A 16081-nucleotide genomic window follows, 5' to 3' on the forward strand; every position below is an offset into this window, starting at 1 on the left:
CACGCTGTGAGCAACAGGACTAGATGTGCTCCTGGAGAATGAAACCCGTGCTTCAGCAGGCTGTGAAGATGACACTGCAGAATGCACCAGAGTTAGAAACACTGTGATCAGAGGAACCAGGGATATGTGGGATAATAAACTTCACAGCAATGCTGTGTCCACAACGCTGCTGCTTCCGTGGAAGAAGCCTAAGCCAAGGTGAACAAAAGTGCTGAGCAAACCTCGGGATGGTTCTGGTCATGGACTGGTTTGGTGGATGGAGTCCTGAACCATGAATTGTCCTGTCCTGCTGTTGTAGCCCCTGGGGCTCCCAGGGTGGGGAAACGGCTGATGCAAACAGGAGTGATGTTGCCAGTGGGATTTATATTTATAAGGATTGGCGTTGCTGTTATTCATTGTAGAATTCCTCACTTGCTCTCTTCTGTCTCATCTCTTCCTTCTGTTCACCAAGCTGGAAGAATTCCCGGGAAGGAGATTTAAAGGCTCCGAGCCACGGGGGGGTGGTGCTGTCCCAGAACAGGTTCTTTCACCACAGGGCGAGGTATTTGATTTATTTACTGCTCTGGGCAGAGAGCAGGGCTGGGCAACCTGTCTGGAGACAACAGAGTGGGACTGGAAGATGAAATGGGAGTGCCTCAAATATTCGGCCCTGGGAAGGGCAGGAGGGGCTTCGCTGAGGCCGGGCCTGCATCCCTGCCCGAGGGAAAGGCAGAGTTTATGGGTGTGGTGGTGAAATCTCAGATCTGCCCGGCCACAGCTCAGCTCAGGGACTTTAAAAGGCTCCGTTCGGGGAAAAAGGGTGATCCCAGCAGCGGAGCACAGCCAGAGAGAGTGAGAGAGTGAGCACACCACGGGATCCAAGGGAGGGCAGAGCTTGCCTTCCTTTCTTCTTTCTTTCTTTTTCTTTCTTTCTTTCTTTCTTTCTTTCTTTCTTTCTTTCTTTCTTTCTTTCTTTCTTTCTTTCTTTCTTTCTTTCTTTCTTTCTTTCTTTCTTTCTTTCTTTCTTTCTTTCTTTCTTTCTTTCTTTCTTTCTTTTCTTTCTTTCTTTCCTTTCTTTCTTTTCCTTCCTCCCTTCCTTCTTCCTTCTTTTCTTTCTTCCTTTCTGCCTTTCTTTCTTCTTCCTTTCTGCCTTTCTTTCTTCTTCCTTTCCTTTCCTTTCCTTTCCTTTCCTTTCCTTTCCTTTCCTTTCCTTTCCTTTCCTTTCCTTTCCTTTCCTTTCCTTTCCTTTCCTTTCCTTTCCTTTCCTTTCCTTTCCTTTCCTTTCCTTTCCTTTCCTTTCCTTTCCTTTCCTTTCCTTTCCTTTCCTTTCCTTTTCCTTTCCTTTCCTTTCCTTTCCTTTCCTTTCCTTTCCTTTCCTTTCCTTTCCTTTCCTCCTTACTTTAATAATGTTGTTTGCAAGTTTCACTCAGTGCCAAATCCAAGCCACTTCACTCGTTGCCAATAACTACTGTTCTATTTGCACAGACCTCTGGATCACCATTATTATCCCTCTCATTACAGCACAGAATTGAAAACAACCCCCTCCCTCTTCCCCTGGATGGCAGCGGGGTGGCAGCCATGGGAGGCTGCCCCAGTGCCAGCCCCACAGGGCACCCCAGCAGCATCTGGGCCAGTGGGGCTGGGGCTGTACAGGCAGCTGAGAGCTTCTGCCCCCCAGCTACGACTGAGAGACCATTTCCAGCACCTGGCTATGCCACCTGCATGACAGAAGTGCCCGTGCCCCTCATCAGCCACCTGGTCTGCCTGCCCGTGCAGCTCAGGTTCCTCTGCCAGTGCTCCAGGGTGATGTGTGGGAGCCATGCCCTGACCCTGGGGGGGCACAGCGATGCCTGGGGATGCCAGCTCTGCTGCCACCACCCACTCCATCCCTGCAGCCATGAACTGCTGCTGCAAGGAGAAGATGCCAGGGGGCTGCAGCTCCAGGTGAACAGCTCCATACACAGCGCCAGCCTGGAATTCAGGGCCAGCATCCTCTACTTGGGGTGTGCCTGGGCACCCTGTGGGTGCCTGTCCCCGTGCCCAAGAGCAGGGTGGGGTTCAGATGTGAGAGACTGGAATGTTAAAGGCTATTAACTCAAAACTGACATTTCCAAAAGCAGCAGGTGCTCCACCTTCAGCATCCCCCTGGCAGACACACCCCCAGACCCCACTTCACACCGTGCACGGGGGTGCGATTGAAACATTTATTCCCAAATACCTTCATCCCGCGTATCCCTCCTCCTCCTCATCCTCGCTGCTCTCCTGGGCGAGGTCGGGGTCTGCAGGGCCGCAGGCGAGGCAGGTGGCCCCCACCAACTTCCAGCACAACTCGCAGTACAGGGCAAAGCAGTCGGGATTGGGGCAGGGCTGGTGCTGGGGGGTCTCGGGGGTCCCACACAAGGTGCACTTCTGGCGCAAGCAGCGGCGCAGCCAAGGCCAGCGCCGGCGGCACCGCCGCAGCAGCACCGTCCCCTGCAGCGAGGACAGGCCCGTGTGAGGCTGCAGGGGTCAGGGGACAGTGGCAACCCCTCCCAGCACCCCGTGTCCCTGTCCCCACTCACCAGCTCGGGCGGCTGCCGGGCTTGCCGGGCCACGCGCCCGCGCTGCAGGTACAAGAAATTCTTCCGCTGCCGCAGCAGCTTGTTGTACAAAAACAGCACTCGAGTCTTCTCCCTCTGTGCCAGCAAAGAGCGTGAGGGTCAGCAGAACCCACCCCGGAAGGCACCCCCAGCCCCTCGGGCTGCTCACCTTGGGGAAGTAGAAGGCAGCGATGGCGCGGCGCAGGCGGAACGGGTACACCTGGGCCAGGCAGAGCAGGGCCAGTGCGCCCAGGGGCAGGCAGGTGCTCACGTACTGCTGCCTCGTCATCCTCGTGGGCTGTGGCAGGCAGGCTGGGGACAGGGCACCGCTGTCAGCCCCCTGGGGCAGCCTCTGGCTGGGGGGTCCCATCCACGAGGGGCTTACCGAGGTTGGAGGTCTCCACTTCGGTGTCGTGGGAGGTGTTGAGGGCCCCGATGGTGCCCCGCAGCAGCTGTGCCATCAGGGATGTGCCCATCACGTTCACGGACAAGTGGTGGCTGGCTGTGGGGTGGCAGGATAGGGAGGCTGAGGAGGGCCTGGGAGGGCTGAGGGGGTCCCTGCATTGCTGAGGGGCAGGGTGGGACCACGGGCCGGCCCTCCAGGGCCGTGAGCTCACTTTGGTAGGAATACTCGATGAAGGAATGATGCTGGATGACGCTGAGAACGGTGAAGATGAAGTGGTCCAGGCCACAGACAAAGAGGAGCAAGAGCAGGAGTGGGATGCACCTGAGCAGCTCCATCACCTGCAGGGAGCAGGGGAGCTGTCACAGCCTGCTGTGCCCAGCTCTGAGCCCCCTGATTACCCCCAGCCCCTCACCATGTGCAGCCGCTCAGGCCGCTGCAGGGCCGGCTTGCACGGGAAGATGAAAGACGAGGCCTCCTCCTTGAGCAGGGGCAGCAACGTCTGCTTGTTCTGGGTGAGGGGCAGGGGTTGTCTCAGTGCAGCCCCTGGGACACCCCATGGTGGGGGACAGGGCTGCCCTGCACCCCTTTCCCCCTGCCCAACCTGCTCTCTGCGCCGGGCATCGATTTGGCGGAAATAGGTGGTGATGTAGCAGTTGTCAAAGCCGATTTTGTGACAGTACTTATAGGTGTAGTGGAAAGCCCTGGTGGGAGAGGATAGGTCTGGGGTGAAGGAGGCACTGGGTGAAGCCCCCAGGACCACCCTTGTCTTCATGTCCCCCCTCAGGCCTTCTGCCTGACCCCTCTGCACCCCGCACTGGTGTCACCCCCACCCCCCAACCGGCTGCCAAAGAAGGCCCCCACCCCTCTGTGCCCCGCAGCTGGCACAGGGGTGTCACCCCCACCCCCCGACCATCGCAAGGCTCACGAGAAGAAGACGAAGAGGAAGGTGAAGGACAGCAGCAGGCGGAAGAAGGAGACGGCCAGGCCCAGGCGGGCGCCTTCCTGCTGCAGCTGCGAGGTCACGTCCTCCCGCAGCTGCGCCGCCACCTCGGCGCCCACCAGCATCTTGTGGTGCTCCTCCTGTGGCAGAGGGGCCATGGGGCAAGGGCAGGGCCATGGGTACAAGGGATGGGCACCCACAGGGTGCCCAGGCACCCACCTGGTAGGTGATGCTGGCGCTGAACTCCTGGCTGAGGCTGTTGACGGAGTCGTTCACCTGGTCGTACATGTGCCCAAAGTTCCCATCCACGGGGATCCTCTTCTCACACCAGCGCCTCATGACTGCAGAGATGGCACAGGGACAGTGCATGCCAGGGGCTGCAGGGCAGAACTGGATCTGCCCCTCCAAGGGAGAACGGGGTCAGGGTCACCTACATTTGATCATGTGGCAGAGGAACCCAAACTGCATGGGCAGGCAGATGAGGTGGTTGAAGAGGGGCAGCCTCACTTGTGTCATGCATTTCTTGTACATTCTGTAGAAGTGTGATGTACAGCGCACCAGGCCCATCTGGATCACAGCTGGGGGGCATGAGGAGCCCTCAGCTGCCTGTGCAGCCCACTGGCCCAGCTCCCAGCTGGGGACAGCAGTGGGATCTGGGGCAGCCCCCTCCCCACGTGCTGCCAGTCCCTGCCCACCCCCCTCACTTTCACAGCGAAGTTTGGTCTTTGTCGCGTAGAGCTCCTGGGTGCTGGGGGCTCTCTCTGTGCCCGTGCCTGGGCGTTGCTTCAGGTCGTAGCCTTCGTCGTTGGCCACCTGCTCGTTCAGGTCCACGAAGGCTCGGGAGACGTTGTGTATCTCGGAGTTGAGCGTCTCCGCGCTCTCCTGCCAGGGCACACACACACACAGACACAGGCAGATGTCACAGATGTATTTTACGAAAAATCCTTTTGCCGGGATCTTTTCTCCTGAGAAGCTGGGAAGCTTCAGCGTCTCCATGTTTTGCTGCTTTGGAATGTGATTTGGAGAATTGTTTACCCAGCATGTGAATTGTTTTCACTTGATGACCAGTCACAGCCACCTGTGTCGAGGCTGTGAGCAGACACAAGATTTTATTATCATTCCTTTCCTTTTCTTTCCACACTTCTGATGGATCCTTTCTCTCTATTCTTTTTAGTATAGTTTTAGTATATCATTTTAATATAATAGCATAATATAATAAATCAGCCTTCAGAGACATGAAGCCAAGAGTCTCATCTCTTCCCTCATCCTGGGACCCTCAAACACAACCATAGGCAGAGGCTTGATCCTGCTCCCCCAGCCCCCCAAGACCCCCGCCCCAGACCCCTCCTCACCACCAGCTGCTCCATGACCTGGCGCAGGGGGGCTGTAGATGCCTTCCAGAGAATTCCCGTGTGGTTCACCTGGAGCTCCACCACGCACTCCATCGAGCGCTTCGTCTCCATCAGGTTGTACCAGAGGTTGGCCACGGGCCCTGCTGGCAGCAGGGCTGGCTCAGAGCCCACCAGCTCCCAGGAGCCCACCGGGGGACACGGGGATAAGGGGGGGACCCTACCGTTGTAGATGGCAGCGAAGACAAAGGAGACAACGTAGAGCCGACCCTCCTTTCCCAGGAACTTGGGCACCATCAGCAGGTTGGCACAGCGAAAGTGGGGGGACGTGGCCCAGCCCAGGGCAGTCATGACTGTGCAGAGCAGAGAGCTGAGCCCACGGCCCCACAGAGAACCCCCCGGGGCTTCTGGTGGTCCCACCTCTGTCCCCTCCCTGCCCCATCCTCACCGGTCAGCCACCAGGTAAGATTCAGCTTCCGCGTCTCTGACACGTCCAGAGGCATGATGAGGAGGTGGCAGAGCCCTGGAACACACAACAATGTTCCTCATTCTTCCTGATGTTCCAGTTCTTCCATTCTTCCAACGTATATATATAATTCTTCCAATGTATATATATATATATATAAAATTCTTCCAATTTATATATATAATTCTTCCTCAAAGACTTAAAAACGCACCAACAATTTGCCAATAGTTGGTAACACAAACCTTCTCTCCAGCTCAAAAGAGACATCCGCAAAAAATAATTACACCTTACGTAGATAATCTACTCATTAGAGCACCAACACACAAAGAAATACAAAAGACTCGTGGCAGTGTAATTACAGAACTTCAGAATACAAGACTAGAAGTCTCTACGTCAAAAGTAAAAAAAATCTCACCATAGAAATATTTAAAATTAAAAATCACACAACAAACAAACTACAAAATATACAACTCAAAACAATGTCAACAATTTACAGGATTTAAAAGCAATCAATTAAATCAGGCCACTTTCAGAGATCACCAATGATAAACTTACACCACTTATCAACTTCTTAAGAAGACACTACCACATCCAATCTCCCAGAACCCTCACACCTAAAGCCCAAAAAGCCCTTAAGAAAGTTACTAAAGCCCTTCAACAGAAACAAGCACATCGTTGTGCAATGCCACAACATGTACAAAATGTACAAAAAATGTTTTTCATGTACAAAATAACGAAAGGGACGGGACTGCTGGGGAACACATCTCCAGCTGATTATTTTCCAGCATCACTCTCATTACAAGGTTATGACAGTGAGAAGATGCCAGCAGCTCACGTCCTTGGCAGCATGAAAAGAATTTAATGTTGCAACTCACTTTAGAAGTTTTTTGACCCAATCACACAAAGCAAAATCATATTGACAGTAGTTCCCTCCAACCACTATAAGCACACGTACCTTTGGTTAAAACAATGCTTGCTTATTTCAAATACAAAACCTGTTTGTGAGCATTAAAACACAATGCACAGAGCTCCTTTATTAAGCTCATAACTTCCTAATATCTCTCTAGATAGACTTTTCTGTAGCTTAGGGAGTTATTCTGGCCAAGCGTTAATACCTTTGTTTTATTTGTCCTTACTTTGGAAAATTATAATTTTTATTATTTATTATTTATATATTTAATATAGTATTTCTATATTTTATATATTATTTATATAAATATTGTTTATTATTATTGTTTGTTATTATATATATTCTTTATTATTATTTTTCTATTTTTTGTCCTAAATTTTCTATTTTTTGTCCTCGATTTTCTCCCAAAGTTTTCCCCAAATTATCTCCAAATTAAGGAGCATTATTCTATTTATTTGTCCTTACTTTCTACATCTCACATAACTTTTCTGCTGACAAATCCTCTGGCTACTGCTTAGCTCTAATTGTTCTGTTGTCATGTGTGGAGGTGGGGAGACGAGTGCTGGGGAACAGCAGTGCAGTGTGTGGGAAAAGGATTGGAAAATTGCATAGAAAATTTATAATATAGAAAAAAAATAAGATAGAATAGATAGATAGATATAGATTGATATAGATTATATAGATATAGATATAAAGATAGATATAGATACAGATATATGGATATGTGGATAGATAGATAGATTAGATAGATAGATAGATAGATAGATAGATAGATAGATATTAGATAGATATAGATGAAATAGAAATAACTATAGATATATAGATTATATAGATTATATAGATTATATAGATTATATAGATTATATAGATATAGATATAGATATAGATGTAGATATAGATATAGATATAGATATAGATATAGATATAGATATAGATGATATAGATTATATAGATATAGATATATAGATGATATAGATATATATATAGGTATAGATTATATAGATATAGATATAGATATAGATATAGATATAGATATAGATATAGATATAGATATAGATGATACAGATATATATAGATGATTAGATATAGATATAGATATAGATATAGATATAGATATAGATATAGATAGATGTAAATGTAGATGTAGATGTAGATATGGAGATAGATATAGATATAGATAGATAGCTATAGATAGCTATAGATATAGAGATAGATAGATAGATAGATAGATAGAAAGACAGAAAGATATAGATATATAGATATATATAGATACAAATATATATATAGAAATATATAGAGATAGATGATAGATATAGGTGCATATAGATATATATGTAGAAATAGATAGAAATATTTAGATACAGATATAGATATATGTATGTATAACATATATAATGTAGAAAATTCATAGCAGTCCTGCCGTGTCCAAGACCTGCCTTTTGCAGCTCTCCGCAGCCCCTGTGACTTGAGGGATTCCCACACTCACCGAAGCCGAGGAGCATCCCGAAGCCGGCTCCCAGGAAGGCTTTCCTGCAGCGATACTGGTCGGGCCGGCTCCAGAGGAAGCGGCTGCACGGGCCGGGCAGCACCGCGACCACCACTCGCTTCAGGGCTGGGAGGGGACACGGGTGTCACCCCGCCGTGCCACCGCCCTGCCCGGGACAGGACAGGCAGCGCGGCTCACTGGAGTTGGGACGTTTCCGAGCACGGGGTTCCGCTCCGGGGTTGGTGCCCGTGGGATGCTCCGATGGAGAGGGAACGCGGCTGGGGGTCTCTGCGACCACCACCTCCTGCAGCTCGCTGTCCCTTGGCGCAGCTTGATCCTCGTCGTCAAAGTCGGGTCTGGAGGTGGGGGGATGAGTGTTGGGGGAGCAGCAGTGCCAGCGTGGGGGAAATGGATTTATAGAGAATGTTATAGAAAGTTTGAAATGGAAAAATATAGAATTTATAATAGAAAAAATTGTCATATTATATATATACACATATATATGTGATTTATAATACAGAAATAGAATGTAGAAAATTTAATAGAAAATATATACCATATAAAAAAGTAATATATAATATATATAAAAGTATATATTATATATTATATATTATATACTATATATTATATACTATATATTATATACTATATATTATATATTACTATTATACTATCTATATTATATATAGTATATTATATATACATTATATTATATATAATATATATTTTTATATATTTATATATAAGTATATAAATATAATTTTCTACATCTAGAAATGTAGAAAATTTTATAAAAAATTATCATGTAGGATATTTTTCATATAGAATGTATATAAAAATATATACGTGTATAATATATAAAATATAGAAAAAGAATATAGAAAATTTATAATATAGAAATTAAATATAGAAAATTCTATAGAAAATTTATAATCTATAAAAAATTAATCTAGAATATATATATATATATATATAACATAATATAGAAACAGGTGAATTGTTTCATTGGTTTCATGTGAATTGTTATTACTTAATGGCCAATCACCGCCAAGCTGTGTCGGGACTCTGGAAGGAGTCACGAGTTTTCTTTAGTATATTTTAGCCTTCTGTCTGTATCCTTTCTCTATTCTTTAGTATAGTTTAGTTCACTATTCTTTAGTTTAGTATTTTTTTAATATCCTTTCTCTGTTCTTTAGTATAATTTAGTTTTGATACTATCATAAAATAATAAATTAGCCTTCTGAGAGTCAGATCCATCATTCCTCCCTTCATCGGGGGTCTCAGACAAACACCACAGCAGCCCTCACCTGGAGAGCAGCCCCTCTCTCTCCTCCTCCTCCAGCTGCTCCTGCAGCCTCCTGGCCGTTCTGAAGGGGAGCCCCCGGCCCTTGAGGATGTCCCTGATGCGCTGCAGCAGCCGCCGCCCTCGCTCCTGGCCCTGCGGCGCCCGCGCAGCGCCCAGCCGCAGCCCCACTGTCTCCTCCTCGTCACTCGAGTCCCTGCAGGGGCACAGAGGGCAGGGCTGAGCTGCAGCCCCCCCCTGCACACCCCCTGCAGCCCCCCAGCACCCCTCTGCTCACCGCTCCTCGTCCCCGGTGGCCGGGTAGCTCAGGGGGGCCTTGCAGACGGAGCAGATGTTGTTCATGGTTTTGTAGCACTGGCTGCAATACAGCCCTGTGGAAAATGAGGCTGTCAGGGAGGAATGCAGGATTTTATGGGGAGGGCGTCCCCAAACTGTGGGGGCTCCTACCTTTGCAGTTGGGTGTGATGCAGGCGGTGAAATCTGGCTTCTCTTCTGCCCCACAGGTCAGGCAGTGTTTGCGCTGGATGCCCACGCGGCGAGCGAGGCGAGCTAGGAGAGGGCACCTGCAAGCACGCGGGGCAATGCCATCCCAGGGGTCCTTGCCACAGACCCCCAGGGATGATGCTGCCCCTTTTCCATCTTCTGGAAGAGCTTACCTGGAGATGAGGATAAGGAAGAACCTGCTTTTCCCAGTATCTTCCAATTGTCGTGTGCCCACTTGGCTCAGGGCAAACAGCGCCCATTCCCGCCGTGCCCGGATGATGTTGTGGAGGTAGGTCAGGCGCTCCTGGCATGGAGGGGATGGGGTGAGGGCAGCTGGTGGCTCAGGGGGTGTAGAGGGGCACACACATGCACAGGGGGCTTCTCACCTGCTCACGGGTTGGGAAGTAGTAAGCACACACTGCCCGGCGCAGGCGTGCCAGGTAGGAACCGAAGACAGAGATGAAGAGCCAGATACCGTACAGGATTCCTGGTGGGAAGAAAATAAGTAGGGGTGGGGGGCACTCCCCTTCACCCCCTCCACCCACCTGGGTCGCTGAGGGTGCAGTGGCCCCGGTGTGCACACCTATGGTGATGTAGGTGCCGTGGTCAGGCTCCATGGGCTCGATGAGGCAGACCTGGGACAGCACCGAGACCTCGCCCTCCTGCAGCGCGTTGAAGGCAGAGACCAGATCCTGGTAGATCTCGCTGGTGTAGCCAGTCCCGTTGACGCTGATGGTCATTATCGACGGCGCTGTGGGCGAGCAGCTCAGACCTGGGGCCATCCCACAGGCCCTGACCCTCAGCCAGCAGAGCACCCAAGGGTGCTGCTCACCCCTGGCAACGATCTCGGCGCTCAGCTGGTGCCGGAACAGGCCAAGCAGCCAGAAGATGGTGTAGTCAGCCAGGAGGATGCTGAACCCCAGCAGCGTATGGCGCAGGAACGAAAAGAGCTGCAGCCCGTACTGCTGTCGCTCCGCCTTTGACAGCCACAGAGCACCTGCACGGGAGCGCCGTGAGGCCGTGCTGGGCGCTCAGCTTGGGCTGGGGGATACCCTCGGGGGTGGGGCTGACCTGGGGGGATGTAGCGGCCCCTCTCCCGCCCCGACAGGGGCAGCACGGTGGGCTTGCCCTGCTCCGCACAGCGCAGGTCCATCTCCACGAAGCGCCGCGTGATGTAAACGTTGTCGAAGGTGTCGTCCCGCAGGTAGAGGCGCCGGTAGCGAACCGCGCTGGGGGCACGGGAGGGAGCTGAGCACCTCCACGCCACGTCCCTGTCCCCATGGGTCACCAGAGCACTACTCACCGGTACCACAAGAAGAGCACGACCAAGAAGGAGACGTAGGAGAAGAGCTCCAGGGCACGGTGGTAGGGCTCCATGCTGTGCTGCACGGCCTCCATTATATCGGCAGACACCTCGCCCAGGCTCTTGCTGGCGTTGAGGTTGACGCTGAAGTGGTGCGTGACCGAGATGTTGAACTCAAACTCGGCGCGGACACGGTTCAGGGCATCCGTGAGGGCTGCAGAGGGCACGAGAGGTGCTGTGCATTGCGGCCAGAACCAGAAGAGGGGCACAGAGAAGGACCCGTGTAGTGGTTTTGGGTTGTTAATTTGAGATTTTGTTAATTTTGAGATTTTTTGTGGTTAATGTTCTAAAGAGTGTGGTGGGTTTGGTGTTGGCTAATTACTAATGTACTTATTTCTTGGTGTGAAGTAGGGTTAGGAGAAAGGTAAAGTAGGTTTAAAACTTTAAAAGGGTATAAAGAAAAATGTATTAATAGTAATTTAAAGAGTAATAAGAATTAGAACAAAACTTTTAGAATACTTTTTTTCTTCTTCTTATAACTTTTTTTTTTTCCTTACTGATATGGTAAAGAAATAAAATTTCTTTACCATATCAGTAAGGGAAAAAAAAAAGTTAGTTTGCTACTAATAGCCTTTTTTTAGTTTATTTAGGAAGAGTGGTTAAAAGCTTTGTATCACTTCCATAGATGTCTCTCATGCAAAACAATGACAACCCCCAACCCCCACATGGCACTGGGATACTCACGAGCTGCCACGCTGGCCCGGATGAAGCTCTGGATGTACGCTGGGATGGTGCAGAACAAGAAAGTAACTGCAGAGAGAGGGATCTCTGTAGGGCTGGGCATCATCCCCCCATCACCCCATTAGCCCCCCGGGGCGGAGGGGCAGGGACTCACAAGTACTGATCACGCCGCAGAGCGCCTTGAAGCTGAGGACCACGTAGCAGATGTGGAAGAGGACGGGCAGGGCGCGCTCACACCTGTCCTTGGCCCTGTCCATGTAGCGAAAGCAGCTGGTCTTGGGATCCCCCAGCTCACGGTTGCAGATGTTGCCAGCCCTCGACAGCCACAGCCAAACGGTGCGCAGGGCCCGGGCTGCGGGCACGGAGCGGGCATTGGAGACGGGGATGGTCTGAGAGGAGGGGAGGGGGTGCTGGGGCTGGGGACACCCCCGGGGGTCCAAGGCTCACCAATGTGTCTGGTGGAGTCGATGATGGAGCGGACGAACTTACGGACACGGTCACCCAGCACCTTGGCATTCTGGCCAATCTCCTTGATTTTCCTCTGCATGTCTGCAGAGAGAGGGGACACCTGAGCATACCCCAAAGGGTGAGGGTAGCCTGAGGCTGTCTGTTCCCCCCCAGGAAGGGCCCCTCCAGTCCCTCCACCTCCCCCAGCCCCCTGCTCACTCAGCAGTGGCTCCTTGGCACGTTGCACTCTCTCAGCTGTCTGGTTTTGGGCCAGTTCAGCCCCACATGACAGCGCCTTGGCGACCTGGGAGACGTTTTGCAGGAGATTGGTGCCAGGGCCTTGCAAGGTCAGGCACAGCGCCAGCATCATGACCACCATCTTCCCCTCCTCTGCAAAGACAGGGCAAGAATCAGTCTCCTAATCTGACAGCAAAGAATCAGTCTCATAATCTGTCAGGGCAAGAATCAGTCTCATAATTTTACAGGGAAAAATCAGTCTCACAATCTGACAGGGAAAAATCAGTATCGTAATCTGACAGCAAAGAATTAGTCTCATAATCTGACAGCAAAGAATCAGTCTCATAATTTTACAGGGAAAAATCAGTCTCACAATCTGACAGCAAAGAATCAGTCTCATAATCAGACAGGGAAAAATCAGTCTCATAATCTGACAGGGAAAAATCAGTCAGTCTCACAATCTGACAGTAAAGAATCAGTCTCATAATCTGACAGGGCAAGAACCAGTCTCATAATCTGACAGGGAAAAATCAGTTTTATAATCAGACGGGGAAAATCAATCAGTCTCACAATCTAACAGGTAAGAATCAGTCTCATAATCTGACAGCAAAGAATCAGTTTTCTAATCTGACAGGGAAAAGTTAGTTTCATAATCGGACTGGGAAGAATCAGTCTCATAATTTGATAGTGAAGAATCGGTCTCATAATTTGACAGGGAAAAATCACTCTCAAAATCTGACAGGGAAAATCAGTCTCACAATCTGAAGGTTGTGAATTCAATCCTCACACAGGGCACCACTAATGTTGATTTTTACCTTCTTTTTTGTTTCTGTTAGGGTTGGGATTGAAAGCGCTCAAGATGGTATTTTGTGTCTGGATTTAGATGTTTATTATTTTTTATCTATATTACAGTCTTATAAATTGTGAGTTCTACAGTATTTTACTAATAAATTACAAAATGGTTTGTATATATTTTTACAAGGTCTTTAAAGGAAAAAATATCTAATTAAGAAATGACAAATTATTTTTATTTTTAACTCAATAACTAATCACTTGTGTTTTGCAATGTGGACTTTTTTGTTTAATTATAAAATACTACTTAAACTTATGAAGAAGAAGGTGAAGAAGAAGAATTAGCTACAGTCTTAAAATTTCTATCTTAGTTTAATATATATTACTATATTTTAAAACTTTAAACTCTAAATTTCCTGCTACATGATATTACCTACTCCTATTTAAACTACACGCTTATAACCTTATTATTAATCTGTTATATATAACTAACATGTATATGTAATTTATAATCTTATTATTAATCTATTATACATAACTAATTTGCTATATATAACTCATAATCTTATTATTAATCTCCTATATAGAACTAATCTGTTACATATCATTTACAATGTTATTATTAATCTGTTATATATAACTAATCTGTTATATATAACTCATATTCTTATTATTAATCTGCTATATATAACCCATAATCTTATTATTAATCTATTATATATACCTAATCCGCTATATATAATTTATAATCTTATTATTAATCTGCTACATATAATTTATAATCTTATTATTAATCTATTATATATAACTAATCTGCTATATATAATTTGTAATCTTATTATTATTAATCCATTATATATAACTAATCTGCTATATATAACCCATAATCTTATTATTAATCTATTATATATAACTAATGTGCTATATAATTTGTAATATTATTATTAATCCATTATATATAACTAATCTGCTATATATAATTTATAATCTTATTATTAATCTGTTCCATATAACTAATCTGCTATATATAATTTATAATCTTATTATGAATTGTCTATATATAACCCATAATCTTATCATTAATCTATTATATATAACTAATCTGCCATATATAATCTGTAATATTATTATTAATCCATTATATATAACTAATCTGCTATGCATAATTTATAATCTTATCAATCTGTTATTAATTAATTTTGGAAGCTTTTTTTATGGCTTTAAGTTCTCTTGAGGGTCTGCGTTTTTTAACACAGAAAATTTCAATTTTTTAGTATCTAGGGTTCTAACACAGCCCTGGTGCTCAGCCAGGAGCCGGCATCCCCCGGCCCCCCGGCACCCACGGCTGCTCACTGGTGAAGAAATGCGGCAGTGCCAGCAGCACGATCATCCGTATCTTCATGGAGAAGGCCATGCCCAGGCCCAGCGCGGCGCCCATGAGGACGGTGATGCTCAGGCAGTACCAGACGTTGTGGCCCTGCACCAGCAGCACCAGGGCCCCATAAACGCTGGCCAGCAGCAGGCCCAGGGCGAGGCCGCCCAGGCTGCGGGCGAACTCCCGGGCCTTGCTGGGCTTCTCCGGCCTGCGCTTGCCTCTGGGCCGCTGGGCCTGCTTCTCCCCCGGGCCCCGCCGGGCCCGCAGGGCCCTGCCCAAGCCCGAGACCAGCCTCATGGCCAGGGTCCTGCTGCTCCCTCCAGCTTGGGCTCGGCGGGATGGCAGCAGAGCAAGCGAGCAGTTTGCAACGAGCTGCACCCGCAACGGTTGGCAGGTGCTGCGTGACGGTTTCCGTTGCATTCGGAACCCCTCGGCAGTTTCAGCTGTGTTCTGCTGCGGTGGGCGTGTTGGCATGAAAAATGTGTGTTATATCATTGGCTTTTTGCAAATATTAAAGATGGTTCCTGTTGCATTCAGGACCCCTCGCAGTTTCAGCTGTGTTCTGCTGCGGTGGGTGTGTTGCTGTCAAAAATGCGTGTTACATGATTGGCTTTTCCCAAATATTAAAGATGGTTTCCCTTGTATTCAGGACCCCTTGGCAGTTTTGGTTGCGTTCTGCTGTGCTGGTGTGAAAAATGCGTGTTACATGATTGGCTTTTTGCAAATAGTAAAGATGATTTCCATTGCATTCGGAACCCCTCAGCAGTTTCAGTTGTGCTCTGCTGCGGTGGGTGTGTTGGTGTAAAAAGTGCGTGTTATATTATTGGGTTTTCACAAATATTAGACGGTTTCCATTGCATTCGGAAGCCCTCAGCAGTTTCAGTTGTGCTCTGCTGCAGTGGGTGTGTTGCTGTCAAAAATGCGTGTTACATGATTGGGTTTTCCCAAATATTAAAGATGGTTTCCATTGCATTCAGGACCCCTTGGCAGTTTCAGTTGTGCTCTGCTGCAGTGGGTGTGTTAGTGTCAAAAATGCGTGTTATATTGCTACAGATAGGTAATAAGATGATTGGCTCTCGCAATTAAAAGCTAACTATTGTGTGAATATTAAGAGAAGCTTTAGTGATCTGTAGTTATGTTGTTGTAGTTCAGATGTCCTCTGTTCTCCCCACAGTTCCCTTTTCCCCCTGTATTGTGACCATCAGACAGCCTGGGCTGTCTAGGACAGGTAAAAAGAAGATGTGCACATGTGCCCCTTACCTGGGGCAGGTGGGAATGGAAAAGC

At 47.9% G+C, this 16081-nt stretch overlaps 1 protein-coding gene across 1 annotated transcript; it reads right to left on the reverse strand.

The window, feature by feature from the left end:
• Positions 1–343: 343 nt before the first annotated feature.
• On the reverse strand, positions 344–15716 carry LOC135288331 (uncharacterized). Its single transcript, XM_064401688.1, has 31 exons — positions 14775–15716; positions 12612–12782; positions 12393–12494; positions 12100–12297; positions 11949–12014; positions 11205–11418; positions 10973–11130; positions 10734–10898; positions 10485–10652; positions 10288–10388; positions 10075–10205; positions 9866–9981; positions 9696–9789; positions 9423–9614; positions 8314–8471; positions 8116–8241; positions 5702–5776; positions 5478–5606; positions 5257–5396; positions 4609–4786; positions 4339–4482; positions 4124–4245; positions 3890–4044; positions 3566–3665; positions 3377–3472; positions 3176–3302; positions 2944–3060; positions 2728–2870; positions 2541–2654; positions 2198–2451; positions 344–592 (listed from the first exon to the last, which is right to left on the reverse strand). The coding sequence occupies exons 1-30, from the start codon at positions 15268–15270 to the stop codon at positions 2200–2202; spliced, it is 4548 nt and encodes a 1515-aa protein (XP_064257758.1). The 5' UTR covers positions 15271–15716; the 3' UTR covers positions 344–592; positions 2198–2199.
• Positions 15717–16081: the final 365 nt, after the last annotated feature.

This window comes from Passer domesticus, chromosome 32, assembly GCF_036417665.1.
Source record: "Passer domesticus isolate bPasDom1 chromosome 32, bPasDom1.hap1, whole genome shotgun sequence".
NCBI lineage: Eukaryota > Metazoa > Chordata > Aves > Passeriformes > Passeridae > Passer > Passer domesticus.